The 23,182-nt window shown below is 39.2% G+C and overlaps 2 protein-coding genes across 2 annotated transcripts; both read left to right on the forward strand.

Annotated features, from left to right (window-relative positions):
• Positions 1-14,471: 14,471 nt before the first annotated feature.
• On the forward strand, positions 14,472-19,133 carry LOC130734616 (uncharacterized). Its single transcript, XM_057587119.1, has 3 exons — positions 14,472-14,847; positions 15,713-16,186; positions 18,477-19,133. The coding sequence occupies exons 1-3, from the start codon at positions 14,623-14,625 to the stop codon at positions 18,942-18,944; spliced, it is 1,167 nt and encodes a 388-aa protein (XP_057443102.1). The 5' UTR covers positions 14,472-14,622; the 3' UTR covers positions 18,945-19,133.
• A 1,081-nt stretch (positions 19,134-20,214) lies between these two features.
• On the forward strand, positions 20,215-22,787 carry LOC130734618 (SNAP25 homologous protein SNAP33-like). Its single transcript, XM_057587124.1, has 6 exons — positions 20,215-20,425; positions 20,707-21,245; positions 21,482-21,575; positions 21,662-21,795; positions 22,246-22,343; positions 22,503-22,787. Exons 2-6 carry the CDS (start codon positions 20,775-20,777, stop codon positions 22,612-22,614), a joined length of 909 nt encoding a protein of 302 aa, XP_057443107.1. The 5' UTR covers positions 20,215-20,425; positions 20,707-20,774; the 3' UTR covers positions 22,615-22,787.
• The last annotated feature ends 395 nt before the right edge of the window (positions 22,788-23,182 follow it).

Below are 23,182 nucleotides of genomic sequence, written 5' to 3' on the forward strand. Positions count from 1 at the left end.
GAAATCACCTTCACGGGTGGACTGGACTAGCTTGAGCTTTTATCTCAAGTGAACCAGGATAAAATACGTGTGTGCTCTATTTCTTATTCTTTAGCACCTAGTTCTTATCCTTGAGTTTGTCAAAACGCTAAAAAGCGAAGCTTTTGTTTAAAAACTCTATTCAAACCCATCCCCCCCTTTCTAGTGTTTTTCGCACCTTCAATTGGCATCAGAGCTCCGGTTCTGATTTAAACACTTAACAGTGTTCAGTGATCCAGAACCTAGTGTGAAAAACAACGATGGCCCAAGCCAATACTTCCGCTGACAACAACAACAACAACAACCAACTCAGAGCACCAGTCTTTGATGGTGAAAAGTTTGAGTACTGGAAAGATAGAATAGAGAGTTATTTCCTTGGCACTGACCCAGATCTCTGGGATATGGTCATGGAAGGCTATACTGATCCAGTAGATGCTTCAGGAGTGAAGATCCCCCGTTCTGAAATGACTGACGCTCAGAAGAAGCGTTTCAAGGATCATCTCAAGGCGAAGTCTATGCTGTTCAGCTTAATATCATATATTGAATATGAGAAGATCTCTGACAAAGAAACAACAAAATCCATCTATGACTCCTTGGTCATGACGCATGAAGGAAATGAAGAAGTCAAGGAGACCAAGGCTCTTGCTCTCATACAACAATATGAGCAGTTCAAGATGGAATCTGGTGAAACCATTGAGGAGATGTACTCAAGGTTTCAAGCTCTGATTGCTGGAATCAGAGTGCTAAACAAGAGCTACTCTATTGGTGATCATGTCAAAAAGATCATCAGAAGTTTGCCTAAGGAGTGGATGGCTTTTGTCACTGCACTAAAACTCTCCAGGAATATGAACTCTTTAAAGCTAGAAGAGCTTGTGAGTCATCTCAGAAGCCATGAGATTGAACTCAAATAGCACAAGCCTCAAAAGAAAGACAAATCTATTGCTCTTAAGTCAAAATCTGACAAAGCGAAAGCTTATCAGGCAGAAGAGGAAGATTCCTCTGAAGAACTATCAGATGCGTCTGGTGATGAAGAGCTATCTCTTTTCACAAAGAGATTAAGCAAACTCTAGAAGAACAGACATAGCAAGGGCAAAGGACTGAAGAAAAGTACAGGAAGATTTGAATCTTCATCTAGTCAGAAGAAGTCCTCTGGGAAGGCAGTCACCTGCTTCGAGTGCAAGGAATCTGGGCACTACAAGAGTGACTGTCCTAAGCTAAAGAAGGACAAGAGACCAAGAAAAGTCTTCAAGAAGAAAGCTCTTGTGACCTTCGATGCGACTGACTCTGATGAACCTGAGTCAGAAGAAGATGAAGCTGTGGAAGCTTTGATGGCTACCACTAGCAGAGATGCTGAAGCACAGGATGATATGAGAGCTTCAGAAGATGACTCAGACTCTGAGAATGACGATGAGGTATTCTCTAATTTTTCTCCATCTGAGCTAAGAACTGCATTATCTGAAATAATGGAGAAACATGATGTTCTTTTAAATAAACATAAAGAGCTTAAAAGAAAATATGCTGTTAAAACTAGTTCATCAGAAGTTCATGAGAAGTCAGTCTCTGAACTCATTAAAGAGAACTATTCTCTTAAAAATGACAACTCTGTTCTTTGCGCTAAAAATGCAATGCTAGAAGATCAACTTGCATCATCTGATGTTAAGCATGAAACCTTATATGAGAAAGTGTTTCAAAGGTTCCTAGCTAAAGGCATAGATAGAAGTCTTATGGCTTCAATGATCTATGGCATAAGCAGAAATAGGAACAGTGGCCTTGGCTACTCTCAACCTATGAGAGGTGAGTCATCTGAGCCCAAACGCGAACCTTTGCATAAGCATTTTGTTCCTGCCGGTACTGTCATTCCAGAAAAGGTTACACCCAAGATTGTAAAACCAAAGGGAAAATTTAAACTTGACATGTCTAAGTATTATAATCAAGTTCCCTTGTATTATCCTCCTGTTGCACCCAAAGTTCCGAGAACTTCTGTTGCAGACATCTTATGCAGCTCAGTTAAGACACCTGTCATGGTACCTGGACAGTGGATGCTCGCGACACATGACGGGCATAAGGTCTATATTCCAAAAACTGATGCCGCTTAAGTCAGGAGGAGACGTTGGCTTTGGAGGAAACCAGAAGGGAAAGATCATTGGAAAAGGCTCCATAGGAGATGGAAAAATTCCAGTTATTAATGATGTACTTCTGGTGGAAGGATTATTGCATAACTTGCTCTCCATAAGCCAAATAGCTGACAAAGGTTATGATGTGATCTTCAATCAAACCGGCTGTAAAGCTGTCAGTCAAACAGATGGATCTGTTATGTTTTCTGGGAAGAGAAGAAATGACATTTACAAAATCAAATCTTCTGAACTGCTATCTCAGAAGGTCAAATGTCTCATGTCTGTTAACGATGAGCAATGGGTTTGGCACAGACGACTAGGGCATGCCAGCCTCAGGAAGATTTCTCAACTAAGCAAGCTAAACCTAGTCAGAGGATTGCCTCGTCTGAAGTTCTCATCAGAGGCTCTGTGTGAAGCTTGTCAGAAGGGAAAATTCACCAAGAAGCCCTTTAAAGCAAAGAATGTGGTATCTACAACTAGACCCCTTGAGCTACTTCACATTGATCTCTTTGGACCAGTGAAAACTGAATCCATTGGAGGAAAGAAGTATGGGTTAGTCATTGTGGATGACTACAGCAGGTGGACATGGGTAAAGTTCTTAAGGCACAAGGATGAAACACACACTATGTTCACCAACTTCATTACCCAAGTTCAGAAGGAGTTCCAAACCTCAGTGATTACTGTCAGAAGTGATCATGGTGGAGAATTTGAGAACAAAGCCTTTGAAGATTTGTTCAACTCTCAAGGGATCTCTCACAACTTCTCCTGTCCTCGCACTCCTCAACAAAATGGAGTGGTTGAAAGAAAGAACATAACTCTTCAGGAGATGACTCGCACCATGATGCAAGAATCAAGTATGGCCAAGCACTTCTGGGCAGAAGCAATCAACACTGCATGTTATATCCAGAACAGAATCTCCATCAGACCAATTCTGGAGAAGACTCCTTATGAGCTGTGCAAAGGAAGACAACCTGATATCTCTTACTTCCATCCCTTTGGAAGTACTTGCTACATGCTCAACACTAAGGAGCAATTGGGTAAATTCGATTCTAAAGCTTTAAAATGCTATTTCCTTGGTTATTCTGAAAGATCTAAATGTTTTAGAATTTATAATATTGTTCATCAAACTGTTGATGAATCTATTCAAATTAGATTTGATGATAAGCTTGGCTCAGAAAAGTCAAAGCTGTTTGAAAGATTTGCAGATCTCAGCATTGACCCATCATAAGCTAATCAACCAAAGGACAGTCCAGAGGATGTTGCTCCAGAGGCAGAAGCATCTGAAGATGCTCCACTAACTTCTGATCAACTTCAGAAGAAGAAGAGAATAGCTGCCTCTCATCCAGAAGAACTGATTATTGGCAACAAAGATGCTCCTGTCAGAACTAGGTCCATGCTTAAACCTTCAGAAGAGACTCTTTTGAGTCTGAAGGGACTTGTATCTCTCATTGAGCCCAAATCAGTTGATGAAGCTCTTGAAGATAAAGGTTGGATTCTGGCAATGCAAGAAGAGCTAGATCAGTTCACCAAGAATGATGTCTGGTCCTTAATGCCAAAACCCAAAGGGTTCCATGTCATAGGAACCAAGTGGGTATTCAGAAACAAGCTGAATGAAAAAGGAGAAGTCACGAGAAACAAGGCAAGACTGGTGGCTCAAGGCTACAGTCAACAAGAGGGGATTGATTACACTGAGACCTTTGCTCCTGTGGCAAGGCTTGAAGCTATAAGGCTACTAATCTCCTTCTCAGTGAATCACAACATCATTCTTCATCAGATGGATGTAAAGAGTGCCTTCCTTAATAGCTACATTTCTTAAGAAGTGTATGTCAAACAACCTCTTGGCTTTGAAGATGACAAGCATCCAGAGCATGTCTACAAGCTCAAGAAGTCACTCTATGGACTGAAACAAGCTCCCAGAGCTTGGTATGAAAGGCTTAGCTCCTTTCTTCTAAAGAATGAGTTTGTAAGGGGTAAAGGTGACAATACTCTTTTCTGCAGAACCTATAAGAATGTTATTCTTATAGTTCAGATTTATGTTGATGACATTATATTTGGTTCTGCTAATCCCTCTCTCTGCAAGGAATTCTCTAAGATGATGCAGGCTGAATTCGAAATGAGCTTGATGGGAGAACTCAAATACTTCCTGGGAATTCAAATTGATCAACGACCAGGAGTCACTTATATCCATCAGAAGAAGTATACTTTGGAACTTCTGAAGAAGTTCAACATGAGTGACTGCAACATCTCTAAGACTCCAATGCATCCAACATGCATTCTTGAGAAAGAGGAAGTTTCCTCTAAGGTTTGTCAGAAGCTCTATCGTGGAATGATAGACTCTCTTCTTTATTTAATAGCTTCCAGACCTGATATATTGTTTAGTGTGCATCTCTGTGCTAGATTTCAATCAGATCCTATAGAGACTCACTTAACTGTTGTTAAGAGGATCCTCAAATATCTTAAAGGAACCACTAACCTTGGCTTGATGTATAGAAAAACATCAGAGTATACACTTTCAGGTTTTTGTGATGCTGACTTTGCTGGAGACAGAGTGGAAAGGAAAAGCACCTCAGGGAGTTGCCATTTCCTTGGAGCAAATCTTGTCACTTGGTCAAGCAAGAGACATAACACAATTGCTCTATCTACTGCAGAAGTAGAATATGTTTCAGCTTCCACTTGCTGTACACAAACCAAATGGATGAAGAATCATTTGGAGGACTATGGTTTGTCTCTGAAGAAGGTTCCTATCTACTGTGACAACACAGCTGCTATCTCCCTCAGCAAAAATCCCGTTCTACATTCAAGAGCAAAGCACATAGAGGTAAAGTATCATTATATTCGAGATCATGTCCAGAAGGGCACACTATCATTAGAGTATGTTGATACTGACCATCAATGGGCAGACATCTTCACTAAGCCCTTAGCAGAAGATAGGTTTTTGTTTATTCTTGAAAATCTGAACATGGACTTTTGTCCAGAGTAAGGTTCCTTCAGAACCTCTGATCTTGGTGCCTCTAAAGTCATCAGATGTTACCTACTCAGAAGGTACTCGATCAGAAGCACTCAACCCACTGGTTAAACTTCTGTGGTAGACAACAATATACGTGTCACTTCTTTTGTGACATAGTTCCTTGCGTTGCGTGGTATATCTGCTATAATGATGATACCTACTCTCCTCCACTATGCTATTTTCAGACTAATTATTTTACAAACCGTTGATTTTGCTTTTTACCTTTTGTCTCTTAAAATCTCAACGGTTACCATTAAACCCACTATACGCACGTTTCACACACGATCTATCCACACACTTACACAAACGGTTTTCAAAACGCTTATGTGCATCTAATTTCATTTACTCTTCTCCCTTCAATATTTCCCTTCTCTCTAAACCCTAAACCTCGCATCACTGAGAATCATGGGCAAATCAAGGAAATCAAGAGCAAATGTTACTACTTCTTCCAAACTAACTGCCGAAGATCAAGAAAAGCAAAGATTCGAAGAAGCTCAGCAAATTTTGAACACGGCCAATGTGGTCACCTGCGTCAAGAAGGCTGAAGAACTGGTTGTGTGCAACGAAGCAAGAGTGGACTTCGATAACCTGGTTGATCATGGGTTTGATATCAGGGATCAAGTCGACTTGCAAGGTTGGTCTGGCTATTTCAATAGGCTCTGTGGCCCTATCTATTACAAGTTAGTTGTAGAATTCTGGAAGAATGCCGTCTCAAACGACTACTTTGTCGTTTCTCATGTACTGGATAGGAAGATTGTTATTTCTGAGGAATCCATTGCAAAATTGTTGGGAATGGAGTTCCAACAGGGCAAAAGAATCAAAAATGAGGATGCTAATGTTCCTGGCATGAGGAAATTAGTAAATAAAGCCATTTATGACAACTGGTCCTTGGAGAAGACAAAGTATGGCATAAAGGATTTGAAGCCAAAAATGAAGATCTGGCAGAAGATTTTCATCTACTGCATTCACCCCAGAGCGGGAGGAACTGATTACCTTAATGCAACTCAAAAGGTGATCATGTACTATATTTCTAGGGGTGAGCCCGTATGTCTTCCATTTCTACTCTTCAACTATCTGAAGGAATGTGTTGAAAAGTCAAGAACTACTGGAATTGAGACCAAGAGGTCTATCTCCTACATTCCGTATGGCAGGCTGCTCTCAGATATCTTCACTCAGAATAAACTGGTCAAGACTTTGTCCGACCTTGGACTTCATGAGGATCTGGCTATGTTCATTGGAGATGCTCTCAATGGGACTAAGTTGAAGAGAATGCAGATCAATGACAAAGTTCAAGTTGAACCTGTTGAAGAATCATCTGATGAGGTTCGTCAGAAGAACCACCCTATTGATGACTACCCTCTCTGGTCTAAGAAGGATAATCCAGCCAGCATTTTGGAATATGTGAGAATGCTCAGAAGCAAAGGAGATCCAATCACTCTCGAGGAATTCATCAAGAGTCTTCCTGATAGTCCTCCTGAGGTACCAACAAGGAGGTCCAAGAGAACAACCAGCAGCAAGCCTTCAGATCCCAAAGGCAAAGGGATTCTGATAGAGGAGACCAAGAAGATAAAAGCAGCATCAAGATCTGTAGTCATCAGGGAACCAATTCCTGAACCCTCTCCTGAAAGAACTCCAGTGGAGTCACCTCAAGAATCTCAGTCTGATAGCTCTGAGAGCTCCATGGATTCTTCCACTAGAACTCAAGAAGAAGAAGAGGATTCACCTAGAAAGGATGTCAAGAGGAAGGCTGTCATAGAAGAATCTTCTGATGAGGAAACCGAAGATGATGATGTTCCTCTGGCCAAGAGGCAAAGAATTCAAGCAATCCAAGTTGAGGAAGAAGTTGAGCAGGATGATTGTGAAATTATCGAGAATGTGCTCCAAGTCATAAGGGAATCTGCAGAAGCTGAAGAATCCACCGATTCTAATGTAGAGCCCATAGGCAAGAGGATGAAACTGCCTCTGAAGGGTCCACTTCAGAAGAAGGAGTCAGAACCAAAGCAAGCATCTGAAAATGTTGCCGAGGTACAAAGAGAAAGGAGATCCAAGATAGCTTCAGATCCTGCAAGGACTGCTAGACTCACCAGATCTACCATACTCAGAGATTCAAGTAAGGAACTTACTAAAAGCATTAATTTAGATTCTGCTTTAGTAGTTATTCCTGAACAACCTGTACCTATATCTACATCCCTGCCAACATCAACCCAAACAGTTCTACCTCAAACAGAACCTCAAACACAAGCTCCCCACTCAAACATCCAAACTGCTACCACTTTCATTCCATCCATCCCAATTCAAACCTCTTCCACATCCACCACCACTGAGTCTGTACCTCCTTTCAATTCATTCATCAAAGGTATCGCTCAGAGTGAGGCCACCTTGAGGGACTTGGTTCAACAATTCACACCCAAACCTCCATCCACCTCAAGAACTCTTCTGATAACTGAATCTGGAGAGATCCCTGCTGAGAAAGACGATGAAGATGAGGATGTTCAGATTCTAGAACCTCCCTTCAATGTGCAACCTATCCAGCAGGTAGCTTCCTACTTTGAAGATGTGCTCCCAGATGTTGTTGCTGAGTCCTCCTATGTATCCTTGTCTCACAACTCCACAGTGAACTCAAGAGATCTGAGTTTCACTTCACCTGAGAAGACTGCTACATCCAGGCAAAGACAAGAGACCATTCCTGAGATTGAACGCATGGATGAATCAGATCATTCTGGACAAGGAAAAGCTCATGTGGATGAATCAATGCCTTCAGGGCAAATGAGAACCGAAAGTTCTAATGCATCAAGTTCTAATGCAACCAACACTCCTCAGCCAATCATGGATCTGGCACTCTCCTTCAGACCACAAAATCTCATTCAGCTCATTCAGGAGTTCTCTGATGAAGCAACCAGAAGACTGCAATGGCTGTATCAGGTACCTGACAATCAATTTGATGCCTCTCTGGTTGATGGTATGTGGTCTTCCTTCGGACGATGGTCAGAAAGTAGGGCTTCTGAGATTGAGAAGCAGCTTAGCAGAGAGAAGCGTCTGAGAGTTCATGATGCCTCAGAGAGAGCTTATGAGCAGAGGCAGAGGGTGTTACACAGGGTTTGTGAGCCCATGAGAAGGGCAATGGCTGCAAGAACTCATGTTGTCTCTGAACGTACCTCAGAAGATGCTGATATGATCTCAGCAGAGGTTGCAGAGGACAGTGCTGAAGAGATCATTATTCATGAGGCTGCAGAGGTTGATGAAGTTCAGATGGAGATACCTACTCAAGCTGCGGCAGAAGTTCAGGCACATGTAGATGTTCCTATTCAAGCTCCAGAACCAGCTCCACATCCGGAAGTTGCTCTCCTGGCTGCCAGAATTGATAGGATACAAGATGATCAGCAGAGGCTGTTTCAGATGGTTGAGCATCAAGGACTTATTCAGAGTGAACAAAGTCGGCAGATTCAGGAATCTTCAAGCAGAATGGAGAATATGATGAAGTATTTGATCGAGAATCTTCCATCTTCATCAAAGCCCTGAACCCCTCTCATCTATCTTTCATGCATAATTTATTTGCTTTAATTATCTGTGAACTTATTTCATGTTTGATCATGTTTAATTTTGCTACACTTATTCAATGCACCATCCACTTCTTTTAGTAACTCACATGCATTTATGATTCGATGAGTTTTATGCATGTTTTTCTGTTAATTCCCTTCCTTATAATCTGTTGCTTTCCTTCTTCTCCATCACAACTCAACTCAATTCATCTCAATTCAATTCATTCCCTTCTCAAACCAAAAATGACTTCTATTGAATTGATCTCTGAACTCAAAACTCTGGTATTTGACCAAGTCTTTCCCTGGAGTGTTAATCTCTCTATTTCTCAAATCTCTCAAGCTCTTGGGAGGATTGAAAATCTTTTAGACTGTTGGCTGACATCCCATCAGACTCACTGTCTTCAAAATCTTCAGGAAGTTCTGAACGACCTCCTTCGCCTGGCCTCTCGCCGGAAGGACCTTGAAGCTCAGTTCGAGGGCATTTGTATGCTTCTTGAACATGAAGAAGATCAAGAAGAAGCAGGTCAGGATGCTGCCTCCACTCCTGCTATCCGTGAAAGTGAAGCTCTGAAGGAAGAAGTGGCTACCCAGTTAGCCTCCATTGATCAGGACATTCGTCCTTTGCACCTTCAACTTCTCTCTATGAAGGAGTCTCGTGCTTTCTTATGTATCTAGGACTTGTTCTCCCAGTCTTTTCTATCCTCTGTACTCATCCTCGCTAATTAATAATAACAAGCGTCTTATCTGCATTACTTCCTTGATTGTTATTGTTATTGGTTGTGTTTTTCACTCTTTTTGCTTATGACAAAAAGGGGGAGTACATAAAATGTTTTTTGATAAACTTTTAACTTTGCTTATATTATATAAAACCAGTAGAGGAGAATAAGTATCAAATACTTATAGCACATAGATATTGTCGCCTAAAACAAGGAATACATTTTGTCCAATTCTGAACTTATATGCCTCTGACGCCTTATTCCAATACACCTGGACAATACTCTATGTTTCCATGTGATCTACGCGAGTTCTGAACCATCAAATTCTGATGAGTATACATCCTTCTACGCGTATCTTCCGATCACATCACTAAGACTCTGAATCTAGACTCTTCATCATCTCATCAAGTCATAGATTCAGGGGGAGTCAAGGGAAAATCCAACTCAGAATCAAGTGCAATCCTAGATTCAGAAGGAGCAACATAAACCGTTACACAAGGATAAGTTTAAACTCTGATCTCTTCTCTCTTGTGTATTCAGTTTATTGATTAAGAATTGTTCATCAAAATACTTGTTTTGTCATCATCAAAAAGGGGGAGATTGTAAGATCAAGGTTTGATCAGTGGTTGCATCTCTATATTTTGATGATTACAATTAATTTTTGTGATGATGAACAATTATGGTACTCTAACGTTTGTCTCTTCTAGCTGTGACAAACAGGTTCTGATTCTGACCCAAGCCGATTCATTCAGAAGAAGAAGAACCAAGGGTTACTAAAAAGAGAGCTCTAAAGCTTACCATGTTCGTTCAGAACAGTGGAAAATCTTTCAGAAGTTCTGAAGATAGAAGCTCTCAAGAGGTACTGAAGAACCGGAGTCAGAAGCTCTGAAGACCAGATGTTCCAGAAGGAACGGTCCTGAAAGAAGAAGACTCAAGTTCTGAAGACCTGTAAGAAGTTGGCTCTGAAGACCCAAGTTATTCTAGCTCTGACGTTCAGAAGTTCTGAGGAACTTGTTCAGAAGCAGAAGTTGCAAGGTCAAAGGATCCAAGCTTCCGTCTGACTCTGATCAGAAGCTTCACCAACGTCCATCTGAAGCACTCCAGATCATAAGTCAGCTGGTGAAAGGACAGGTCGCTGTCATAGTACACATCATACAGTCTCAGTCTGTCCGCCACCTACCTCGTTCAGCCTAGTAGTCTGATATTACAAGATTGCCACTCCAACGGGCAAAACCCTAGCAACGGCTACACCATATGCCTTGGAGTATATAAGGGCTGAAGATAGAAGAAAGAAGCTAAGAAACTTTGCTGATATTCTGGAATTTATTCGAACCAATCTCTTAGCATTATTTCTTCACTGTTCTTAAACATCTGAGTTTACCATTAGCTTTTCAGAAGCATTTATTGTAAACCCGAAACCTTTTACAAACACTTTGTAAAGTTCCTTAAGAGACCAAGGTTGGTCGGATCTTGAGAGGACTGAATCAAGGTTGATTTAGTGTTTAGCTAGTCTTGAGAGGATCGGTAGATCAGCTTCTTGAGAGAATACTAGTGAGGAAATCAGTGTACTGTTAGTCACTTTGCAGGTTGCAAGTGCAGTTGTAACATTCATTGATTTTAGTGGATTGCCTTCATCAGAAGAAGGAATAAATCACCTTCACGGGTAGACTGGACTAGCTTGAGCTTTTATCTCAAGTGAACCAGGATAAAATACGTGTGTGCTCTATTTCTTATTCTTTAGCACCTAGTTCTTATCCTCTAGTTTGTCAAAACGCCAAAAAGCGAAGCTTTTGTTTAAAAACTCTATTCAACCCCCCCCTTCTAGTGTTTTTCGCACCTTCATGAAGTTTAGCTTCTCACACAACAATTCAAAGCAGCGAATGAAACCCTAGGCGTTCGGCAAGAGCTGACACGGGGCGACATTTAAGAAAGTAAGTATGTTACAGACAAAAGGAGAAAAGGGGAGCTTCTTGAAAAGCTCGGTAAAAATATATCCATGAAGAAAAAACCAAGCGGGCGCACCATCGGCCCCTGAGGGTTTAAGGGTGACAACGTCATTATCATCACAAGGGGAGACATTTAGGGACAAATCATCGTTATGGCCAGTTTCAGGGTTTACTCTGGTAAAACCCTGGGCGTTGAGGCGATTATTATTCAAAGATTGAACGCTATTCCAAATGGAACGGAAAAGGCACTTATTATCCATGCATTTTTCACTGGTGCGCCAATCTTCCGAGATGGAAGGATTATCTGAAGAAAGGTGAGAAGTTATGGAGCGGGTTTTCTTGTTGGCAAGGTTTGAAGTGGAGGGCGAGTTGTTGGACTCGGAATCAGAATCAACCTGAATAACTTCTTGACTAACGGTGGTTCTATCGTCGTCAGACCCAGAATTAAGAGAAAGAGAGGAATAGGTTTGACCTTGAGTAGACATTTTGGGAAGCTTCATGGGAAGAAGATGAACAGAAAAAGCAAAAAATAAAGAGAAAAGAGAGAAACTGACCGAAGGTAAGCGAGGTAACTAGGAAGCAACGAGTTATGGTGGTCGGAGCAGTGGAAGGTCACAGGAATAGCGACGACTGTTGAGAACAGAAAGCTTCAAGATACTCAGAGTAAAACAAAGGTGAAAGTAAGAAGAAGTAAAAGAAAATAAAGGAAGAGACTTTGGGGTTTTATAGAAAAACTGAATGTAGAAAGAGAAAATAAGAGGAAACGACACGATCAATTTTGAACGTTTTCACGAAACGAGGCAATCCCTCGAATCCCGCGTGAAAAGACAGCGACAGTTGAATGCTAATGATGGCAACTTCTCGGTAATGGTGCAACGCTACACGAAACGGCACGAGATAAGTTAGACAGTTTGGGCGATTGAGAATAAAAGGGCGGTCTTGTACGTATTTTTTAAGACATGATAGCTCCAAAAGAAGCGAGGCTTCATGTCTTGTGGGCCTGTGAGCTAAGTCAGATAAGGCGAGTTGCTTCTATGAAGGCGGTATGGCTTTTTCGCTCCAATCATATGACATTTCAGCTCCAAGAGAGGCGAAGCTTCATATCTTGTGGGCTTGTGGACTGGGCGGTTCAGCACAAGCCCGTTGACCCGCCCAGTAAGACTAATGCCTTATGGATAAAGGCATGGGTCCCAGCAGGAAGACGTGGGCCCGGGTTACTTTGTCTTGTTTATATTTAGGGGTATATATATATATTTCTTATTTCGCATTGAGATTTGGGCCTTGCATGTAAGGCCCAAATCCATGAATATTCTAGATAAGGACCACTCCCACTATAAAAAGGGTGTCCTCACCTTGTACTAGGTACCTTTTTTATCATTAATGAGATAATTTCCTTATTCACACATCATATATATTCTTTTAGCTCTGCTAGGGTTTATCAAGGATACTTTATAACCATTGTTAGACCTTAGGACGGAACAGAAATTATTTAGTCCACTACCACAACCACCACCGCCACCACAGTCGGTGCCGCCATTGCTAGCACCGACTCCACCATCATAGCCAATTTTAACGCCATCATCACCGCCACCACTACAACCAACTCCACCACCCTCCACCCCCACCGACGCCTCTACCACCACCACCACTCTACCGCCAACAAGATTGTCAATCTCGAGATTACCTAATCTCGTGGGAGAGGTAATCTCACAATTAATCTCGTAAGAGATTACCTCATGTAAAAATAATATTTTTATACTCATAATAATGATGGAGTCACACTAATAGTACTAAAAATTATCCAAATTATCGAACAATGACAATTAAAACCATGCATAAAATGACCAAATATCAAAATCTAAGATACGTAAGTCTTAATAAATTTACATAACTTTAATACAAGTTATGATAAACTTAAAAACAATAACACATAAGTCACTAATCATCATCTCCAAATTTAATATCCTCCAACACCATTGAATTCAGCATCACTAGAATTATCATCATCATCACCATCAAGGTCTTCCTTAGATGAGATAGACATAGACCTTCAAGATTATGATAAAGGGACAACTTGTCAGGGTCCTCTAGAACTAATTCAATGACATCCTCGGTAGTATCATTCTCATCATCAATCTCATTCTCTTCTACATCTACCTCTTTAGCTATCCATTCATCATTAGATTGAATTCCATCAAAAGGAAGAATAACATTTCTAAGCAGATACAAACAAAGATCGATTAACAGAGAATCAGATATTGCACATAACATAGAATCATATATTAACAGAGAGTTAGAGATTTCACATAAGTTATAACAGAGATTAATATAAGAAGATGGAGGTCACAACCTGAACAAAGAAGTTGAAATAGAGAAGATGTAACATAGAATGTGGAATTACCTTGGCAGCCTGAAGTCACGAGAAAACTGAGGTCTCATTGAGAAGGAGGACGCACGACTTGCGTCGATGCTTTGCCGAGAGGAGGAGGTTGCATCGATGGCTGTGACAACGCGAGGGACGAAGAGGAAGGAGTGAAGTTGCGGAAGATGGAGCAACGAGTATGATTATGACCCAATGGTGGCTGGCAATGCGAGTATGGAGATTGATTTTGCTGAAAACCCTATATTGGTGGGTCAAATGCATGAAATTCCCATGTACTAATAAGTTTTTGATGTTCCAGACCAAGTAAGTTAATCTCGTAATCTGGTGTAATATTGGTGTAATATCGAGATATTACACCAGATTACAAGATATCTCTAGATCACCTGAAATCTGATTTCGTTTTTGGTACCTAATATCGTTATCTCGTAAGAGATATGTCTAGGGATTGAGTATTTTTATCTCACGTTACTAAAAAATGAATTTTAAAATACAAGTTAACAAATGTATATAGACTATAAAGTTGATTATAATGTCACCCCTATAAATATTCATAGCATCCCTATGTCGTTCCTTTCCGCGTGCGAATTGTATAATTTATCTTTCACTTATAAGTGTGATGCGTAATTGATTCTCGCGCTTTTGAATGCGATAAAATAAGGTGACAAGAAATTAAATAGGAGGGACATTAAAATCAATTTCCCAAAAATGTATAATTGGAGTAATAAAGCCATGAGGAAAAGGAAAAAGGCCATGGTGAGTGGTACCTTGATCGAACTATAAAATAAAGGCCCAGAAGTTCTTAACACACTGTTCTCTCCCTCCCTCATTGTTTTTAGCATCATCATCACTTGAGGGAGTGGAGTGATTTGAGTTGAACGCTTAACATCAATTGGTCCAAAATGTACCCACAGCAACAGCAACATCACCTTGTTCCCGTCACCAATTTGCAGCAACCGTACTATTCTGCAAACCCATATTTGATACCTTACCCTCACACCTCAGATTCTGCAATTCATCCTCCTGGCACCGACCCACCTGGAAATTCAACTTCTTTATCTGTTCCTGATGCCCAAACAACAGATTCTCAGTACTGGGTCGTCGCTGAACCCATCAGATATGATCTTGTTAGTCCCCTATTTGATCAAAGTTTTCAAATTTATAAACAAAATCAAATCTTTCTCATGTTATGTCATCTGGGGTTCTCACCCACTTTGCAATGTTTTTTGTCATTCTGTTTATTGATGTTCTTTTTACATTTCTTTTCCAATTATTATTGCTTTTATGTAAGTTGTTTAATCAAAAAAGCTTTTGCCTAATTTTGAAGTAGTTGATATTTTTTTTTTTTGTAGAATTTATCACTTGTAGGGGGAATGTGGAGTTCCAATATGTGGTGGGTGTTGAAATTTGTCTTAATCTTTTGGTTAACATGTTAGGAAGTGAAAGGAAAGGATGTAGTTTAGCAGTGGCATGATTGTCATAAGGATTTGAGTATCCTCCTCAACACTAACTTGGATGTCATAACCTACCCATGTCAGTTTTCATTTTGGTGGACTACCGAAAAGCTTTCTATTGATAAAATACCATGGATCTCTAGCTTAAAGAAGTAGAGATAGAAGCCAAATTCTTGGCAATCATTAATTATGATTTATGAGTGTCTTTGTATGCATGTTTCTTGTAGGTTTTTGTTCTTTGTTAATGTGATTCTTTTCAATGACAATTTGAGAAATATGGAAGGCAGAAGAAGAAATTGGAACCCTTTTTGATGATTTATTAATGGTAATGATTACAAAATATTTAATGTAAACTGAAATAGGAGAATTGCTATATATGTTATTGTTGTTAATATAGGATGTGATGTGTTCAAGTATATAAATCAGGGTGTAAAGTGCGGTTAGAATAAGAAATTAAGGAGGTAAACTACATTTTGAATTTAAATGGAAGCTTCAGATCTGCACTGTGGTTTTGAATTCCAATGCTTCTAATATGCAGGCTTCTGGTTCATCACATGTGACTCCAGTGGCGTCTGCAAGTTTGCCTTATGCATGGAATGGCGCATGGTCACATCAAGTTTTCACTAATGATGCCACGGTTGTGTTGCCTCATAAAACCAAAGTCACCAAAGCAATGCGATGTGAAGTTTGTAAAATTGATTGCAATACTGCAGATGTTTATGAAAAACACATATTGGGAAAGAAACACAAAAAAAAATTGCAGGTATGGAATAATCCCACTACTGCATTATTACCGGGACCCTCTCATGCAAATGTGCAAAGTTCGACAAGTGGTATCCAAGGACAAGTTCAAGTTGGGGCTGAAGGTGAGGAATTAGAATCTAAGAAACGGAAGGATTTGAGTGGTGGAACACCCATGGACTCCGTAAAGATTTGCACGGTGTGCAACGTTATGTGCAACAGTGAAGACACGTATAGCAAGCATCTAGCTGGGAAAAGGCATACGGCTCAGGTGAATTGTAAATTGAATTATCCTTTTGTAAGATTACATGCCATGTTGGGATTTGCTGTGTTACCTAATATCTATATTATGGTTGTTAGACGAGAGAGAGTGTGTATCAAACAGAGTTCTTTATCAAGAAACTACGCTTTCATTGACTAATTGAATTACAAGCATGACTCTTATATATTAGGCCCACTTAGTTATTAACGGCATTTCATGTTTTTACGCAATTTAGTTTAGGAATTAGAGACTTAACTTCTTGGTTACTAATAGGTACTCACACTCTCACAGTTACGGGTCAGTTAGGGGTTACTAGTTGGTTAGTTGGGGTTAGGAGTTAGTTACAGAGTGAGTCTATAAATAAGTGAATTAGAGAGAGAATAGGGGATCTTTGTATTAATTTTGATATTGGGGTTTAGGGAGAGCATTGGATCTCTCTTTGGGTTAGGGAGAGTGTTTGGTATCTCTTTGCATCTTCCCCTAATTCCTATTTGGGAATTAAGGTAATATCAGTTCTTGGTTGGGTTCTGTCAGACCTTGGCTTTTGTTGGTACTACTATGTTTTGTTTATGATACCTATGACTTTTTAATGTTAAATATGGCTGGCATGAATTTTTTATTTTTTCAACCTTTTATATGTATATAGTTATAGTATATAAACTATACAAAAAAATTAGTATAGCAGCCGGATTGCTATGCGCTATACCGCTATAGCATTGTTGGGGTCGGCCACTACACTCCGCTATCCGGGATTGACAACACTGATTTTTTCTTGTATTCAACTTATTCTAATTGAAGCAGCACATTAAACAGTGACCGAATCGGTCTTCTTTCATTTTGAAAATTCTCGATCTTCACTTTTGCTGCAAGTACTGTAGTAATCATTTGTGTCTTGAATTTTATTCAACAACAACCAAAACCTTTTCAGCTGAGTGAGGTTTGCTGCATGGATCTAGTGATGACATAATGTCTTAAGTAACATTAATTAAGTCTAATGATAGACCATTTAGCTCTAAATCTCTCCTAATAGTTTAATCAATATTTGTTTGTCTCTGTCTACTATCCTCCTAACCAGATTTCATTTGTCTAATCTTCACAACTTTTGAAGAGTCAAATATGATAAATTTATATCTTAACATTGATAGGCCAATTAAGTTAGAGATTAGTTATCTGGTTTTTGAATCTTGATGAAACAGTGAGGACCTGATGCTGACCATTTACGAAATTTTGTACTGTAACTCAATTTTTGTTGGGGTCCAATTGAATGGTCTTATAATTCGGGTTAGTCCTAACTGAGACCCACATACTCAATGCCTTAACATTTTGGGTGGAGATGCAGTGTCCAGTTTTCTGGCCAGCTTGTATAGCCTTTACTCATGGTTGCTTGAGAAATGAGAACCCCTATCTTCCCAACAAGGGGCATCAGAGCTGCGACCATAGTGACGACTCCTTCTATTAAAAGTCTTTCCTAGAGACCTGGAGGTCATGAGGCGTGTCCCGTTGATGTGATGCGAGGGAACAGGGGTATAGTAATGTGGTGGTGACTCACTTGAGGGGGAGATTGTTGTGAATACAAGTGTGAATTTAGATACTCACATTAGTTAAAAATGAGGTAGTTGAAGGCAATATTAGATAAGAGGCCCACATACCCAATACCTTAAGGCTTAGGGTGAAGATGTGCTGTCTGATTCTCTAGCTGTCCTGTACAATCTTGGCTTATTGTTGCTTGAGCTCCTCCTATATCTCGAACAAGACAAGGTATGGGACTTGAGTCCCACATTGGAAGTATTATATTTTAGTGTGAGGTTTATAAGGCATTGATCTGCAAACAAGCGGAGGCACTGGTAGTGACGCTGGCATTGCATTGCTCGTCCAAGACTAGTCAAAGGTCTAGTGCACTGCATGGGCGTCAGGGTTGCAAAGCATGGTGAAATGTTAGGATCGTATTGCATGGTATGAGACTTGAGTCCCACATTGGAAGTATGAGATTCTAGTTTGGGATTTATAAGGCATTGGACTCTTCAACTACAACGACTAGCTTTTGTGGTATGGTTCTCTGAAGGTTCTTATCTATTTTTAAATTTATATCATGTTTTAATAATTGATCTGCTGTATTTTGTAGTGAGTTGCTTGATTGGAGATTGCTTATTTCAATTAGATTTTATTTTTAGTACTTTCTTGCTGTCATTTTCTGTGGTTGTATTTCTATAAATAGATCAATCAAGCTGTTGTATTCAATAATACGTACATTTGCTAAGTTGCACATTTGTGTATTGCTTTACATGTTGATCATCCGTAGGTTGGCTTGATGAATAATAATGGGATTGGTCCTTCTGTTGCTGCATTCAAGCGTCGAAAAGCTCCAAAGAAAATACAGGTTGCTCAATCAGCATGGTGTGAAGTTTGTAAGATTACTTGTGACACCAAGGATATGTATATTATCCACTTATCTGGGAAGAAACACCTGAAAAACTTGGAGAAACTGTCAAAACCAGAAACTGGTGTCGGTGCCAGTGCCGCACCTGCAAATCCAATAATCGGGCCACTGGAAAAGCCAGGTTCTGATAAACCAAGAAAGGCACCAGAAATGGATATTGAGACAAAGAAACGTAAAATTGTTGAAGGAGGGGCTGCAGAAGCTGCTGTTAGATTGTGCGATCTATGCAACGTGGTGTGCAACAGCGAGAAAGTTTTCAATACTCACCTTGTTGGACATAAACACGCTGCTATGGTGAAGAAGAAGCAGGCAGAGTCAAGCACTAGCTGATGTGGTTGATGCTGCCATAGTGGAGAGACTGTGCTGTTGTTATAAGTTACAACTGTTCTTAGTTGATATTTAAGAGTACCAGAGGAACTCACAACAATTTGTGATTTAGAATATAAATGTTTTTAACATCCGAGATGCATGGAGGTTCTGCAAAATTGATTTCAGTAGCAAAAAGGTTTATGACAAGCACATATCAATAAGGATAACTACTTACTAAAGTTTACATACAGGGCTTCGACTTTCTACCATAAGCTGGTTGAAGTCTAGATTTTTGTTCCTCATCAAGGTATTGAATTCTTCTTGGATGATTTGATGCTAATGTGGCTGAGCAAGAGCCTGAGTCACAATGGAGGGTGCTGCAGTTCTCAAACAAAAATTTTAGAATTCGATGAAGTAGCAGCCAGCGCTGAAGGACTTTGGTTTTAGAAATTCCAACTTTGGATCTATTGATCAATAGGATAATTGTTCACAACTTCCACTATAGTGGTAAATTGAGAATGCACTAGATAAACAATTGTTGGTTCTAATAACATGTGATAGAATCAAATTATGACTGAACATGAAGGTCACCGATGGTCATGAGAAGTGTCAAAAGGGCATTTTTAGAATTTAAATAAAAAAAAAACCAATAGGGTATAAATAACATTTTTGGTTTGTGTAAATATCAACCCCTAAATTTATTTGGTCATAAGGGGGCATAGGTGCCCAAACATTAAGACAAGCTTCCTCATCCATCCAATACTGTACAATATTTAATACAATTACCATCGCCATTTTGTATTGGGTTAGAATGTTCCAATTAGATATTAAAATAAAATGTAGAAAAGATCGTGGACTTTAATTGGGTTTGGCCACTCTAAATTTTTTATTTTTGGTATACACCCTTATTTGGAAAACAATATGGAGGAATAAACCCCTGCCGTTACTTTTACCTAACGGATGCTGACGTGATACATTTTAGAGGGACCTAAATCAATGTGACTTATAATATGTGATGGAGAGACAATAATAATAATAATTGAGAGTGACTTTCAATACTCCCCTATCCATTATTTTTGAGTTAATTTTTTTAGAAAAAATGTGACTTATAATATGTGATGGAGAGACATTTTTTGTTAAATATGTTCGGAGTCTTTGAACTATAGTGAAAATTTGGTTTTTTTTTTTTTTTAGAAACGAAAAAAAAATGGTATTCCTCCCTTAATTAAATTTTCGTTGTTTTTGGTCCTTTAACTTATAAAACCGTTTAATAATAAGGGGAGAGAGTGAGTCAAATTACCAAAAGTCTATGGCGAATTTAAATTTTCTCTTGTTCTGGCTGCGCATGTTGCTGTGACTTTTCTTAACGCGATTTTGTGCATTTCCATTTCCATTTCCATTTCCAAAGTTGAAACTATCAAACTTCAAACCAACCAAGCCTCTTAAATTTGTGTCCTTTCTCTTCTTCTTCCTTCAATTCAATACATTCATAATCACACCAGGTACTATCTCTCTTCCTTGTTATCATCTTCATCTAATTCTCAGCTTTTCACTTCAAATTTCACTTTTTTTCATCTGGGTTTTTGCTATCCTTGTTGATCTCTTGTTATCTATATTTAACTGTATAAATTTTGTCTCTTTTGAGTTGGTTTTGTATGTTGACCACTTCAAAATTCAATTTTGATGAAAAGGGGTTTGCTTTTTTGATAAGAACTTTGATTTGATATCTGGGTTTTTTGCCAACAGTGATTGAGTATCTTGATTCCTTGGCTTGTCTTTTCAGGTGGGAGTATACACAAGATCATTGTTTTTTTAAGGTAGAGACTAGAGAGAGAGAGAGAGAGAGAGATAATGGTTGGTTCAAAGAAATCACCTTTGAAATATGCTAAGCCTAGCTCAGTTGACCCTGTCTCTAAGCATAAAAACCCCTTTGATTCTGATGAAGAGACAAAAGATAACAAAAAACATGTTTCTGGACATGGTCTAGTTTCAAGAGAGAGTAACACCAACCCCTTTGATGATGATTATGCCAGTGGCCACTCTTCATCATCTTCTTATGCTGTTTCATCAGCCAATAATCCAAACAGGTACAAGAATGGTTTCCGCGATTCTGGGGGGTTGGAGAGTCAATCAGTGCAGGAGTTGGAGAACTATGCCGTGTACAAATCTGAAGAGACTACAAAGTCAGTAAACAACTGTTTGAAGATAGCTGAGGAAATAAGAGAGGATGCTACCAATACATTAGTGATGCTGCATCAGCAAGGCGAGCAGATTACAAGGAGTCACGATGTTGCTGCTGATATTGATCATGATCTAAGTCGGGTATAGATCTTGTTATTCCCGTGTTAGTTATGTTCCATTTGGATACACATCAAAGAGCGCTTATTGAAGCTTCTCTATTAAAGAAAGCACTAGATAAGCTCCAATAAGTGATTTTTGGTCTTATCCAAACGAGCTTTTAGTGCTATTGTGTCAGGGTCTCCTTTATGGGCATTTTCTTCATGCTGTTTTCAATTGATATTGTGGACCAAATTTTAACTGTCTATTGCTGTTTACAGGGAGAAAAGCTTTTGGGAAGTCTTGGAGGCATGTTCTCCAGAACTTGGAAACCAAAGAAGACAGGCACAATAACTGGCCCTGTTATTTTTGGAGGTTAGTATTTTTTTCTCTCTATGACCTTTTTGATTTTAATAGCTTTGGGATGCATGATAATGATATTATGTGCATCATGATAACAGCTGATCCAGTCAGAAGAAATGGCAACCACTCGGAGCAGAGAGAGAAGTTAGGATTGACTTCTTCAGCTCCTAAAGGGCAGTCAAAGCCGCGGAAATCACTTTCTGAGCCAACAAATGCATTTGAAAAAGTTGAGGTTTGTATCAACTTGATGAAGATTAATTGTTGTCTGAAGTCATGAACATAACAATGATTCTGTCTCTTAATGCTTTAACATCTGATATATATCTGAATAAATGCATGTTTGGAAACTCGTTTGGAGCCAAAATCATGGTAGATTGAAACAAAAGCTGAGGGAAGTTGCTTCTATCGACCCTAAATTTTGGCTTCATTGTGGTTTTAAAACGAGTTTCCAAACATGCACAAAGCACCAAGTAGTTTTCTACTATTGTTCGGGCTCTAATGAGTAATGGCCATTATAATTTTGCAACTCTCCTCATATTTCTCTCATTAACCACCTATACTTTCGACTGACCATTAGCCTGACCTGGATACTGTAATTATAATTTGTGATACTCTCCTTTGCATTTGATTGATATACTTACTATTGTTAAATTTAGCTACTGAACAGAATGTTCTGAAACAGGTTGAAAAAGGGAAGCAAGATGATGCATTGTCAGATATTAGTGATCTCTTAGGAGAATTGAAGGGCATGGCCATGGACATGGGATCTGAAATTGACAGGCAAGTTGATCAGATTCTGTGTTTTCGCCAATTTACCTTCGTTAGTTTAACTAACTGATATTAATGATTGCTCAGGATGTACTAGTTGTGTAATTAAGTAGAAGTATTTCACTTTATTAAGGATATCATTATTTATAGTTGCTTTTGGCATCGTTGCAGGCATATCAACGCCATGGATGGTTTTGACAAAGATGTTGAGAAGCTGAGTATCCGTATGAATGGTGCTAATCAACGCGGTCGTCATTTACTTGGAAAAGCACACAGATCATGAGATTTGATTCCAACTTTTGCTATTTCATTCCTTCCCCCTGCACACACATGCTTGTTTATTAAATTGAGGGGGCATTGAGCTTTCTGGAAAACTAGCTTCAGATATTATAATGTACCAGCTTGTGAATTTTGTTTCTGAAATATAGTATTGATTTGAGATTGTTTATGAGCAAATTATCAGAATGCATGAGATATCGGGTTATGGACCACAATTACAACAACGTAGGAATAGCGAGCAGAAAAATTAGAAACTTATGTGGAGGCGTGAAGATTTTATGAAAGCATGTACATATGGTAAAAAGCAATTTGATTCCTTGATGTTTTTAAAGCACTCTATTTTGGTCCTTTAAAAATTAACATGGTCTTGTTTTAGTTCTCAATTTTTGTCTTCTTGGTTCTAATATGAATTGATATGTTCGACATTTTACAGGACAAGTGCTGTAGCATAAATGTTAGTACTTATACCACATTTTTATATGGATTAATTTACCATTTTGTTATCTTATAAGTCTATCTTGTTCAGTTAACAAATTATCACATCATTCTTTTAATTGACTTGTGAATCCTTG

This window comes from Lotus japonicus, chromosome 1, assembly GCF_012489685.1.
Source record: "Lotus japonicus ecotype B-129 chromosome 1, LjGifu_v1.2".
In the NCBI taxonomy this organism is placed as follows: Eukaryota; Viridiplantae; Streptophyta; class Magnoliopsida; order Fabales; family Fabaceae; genus Lotus; species Lotus japonicus.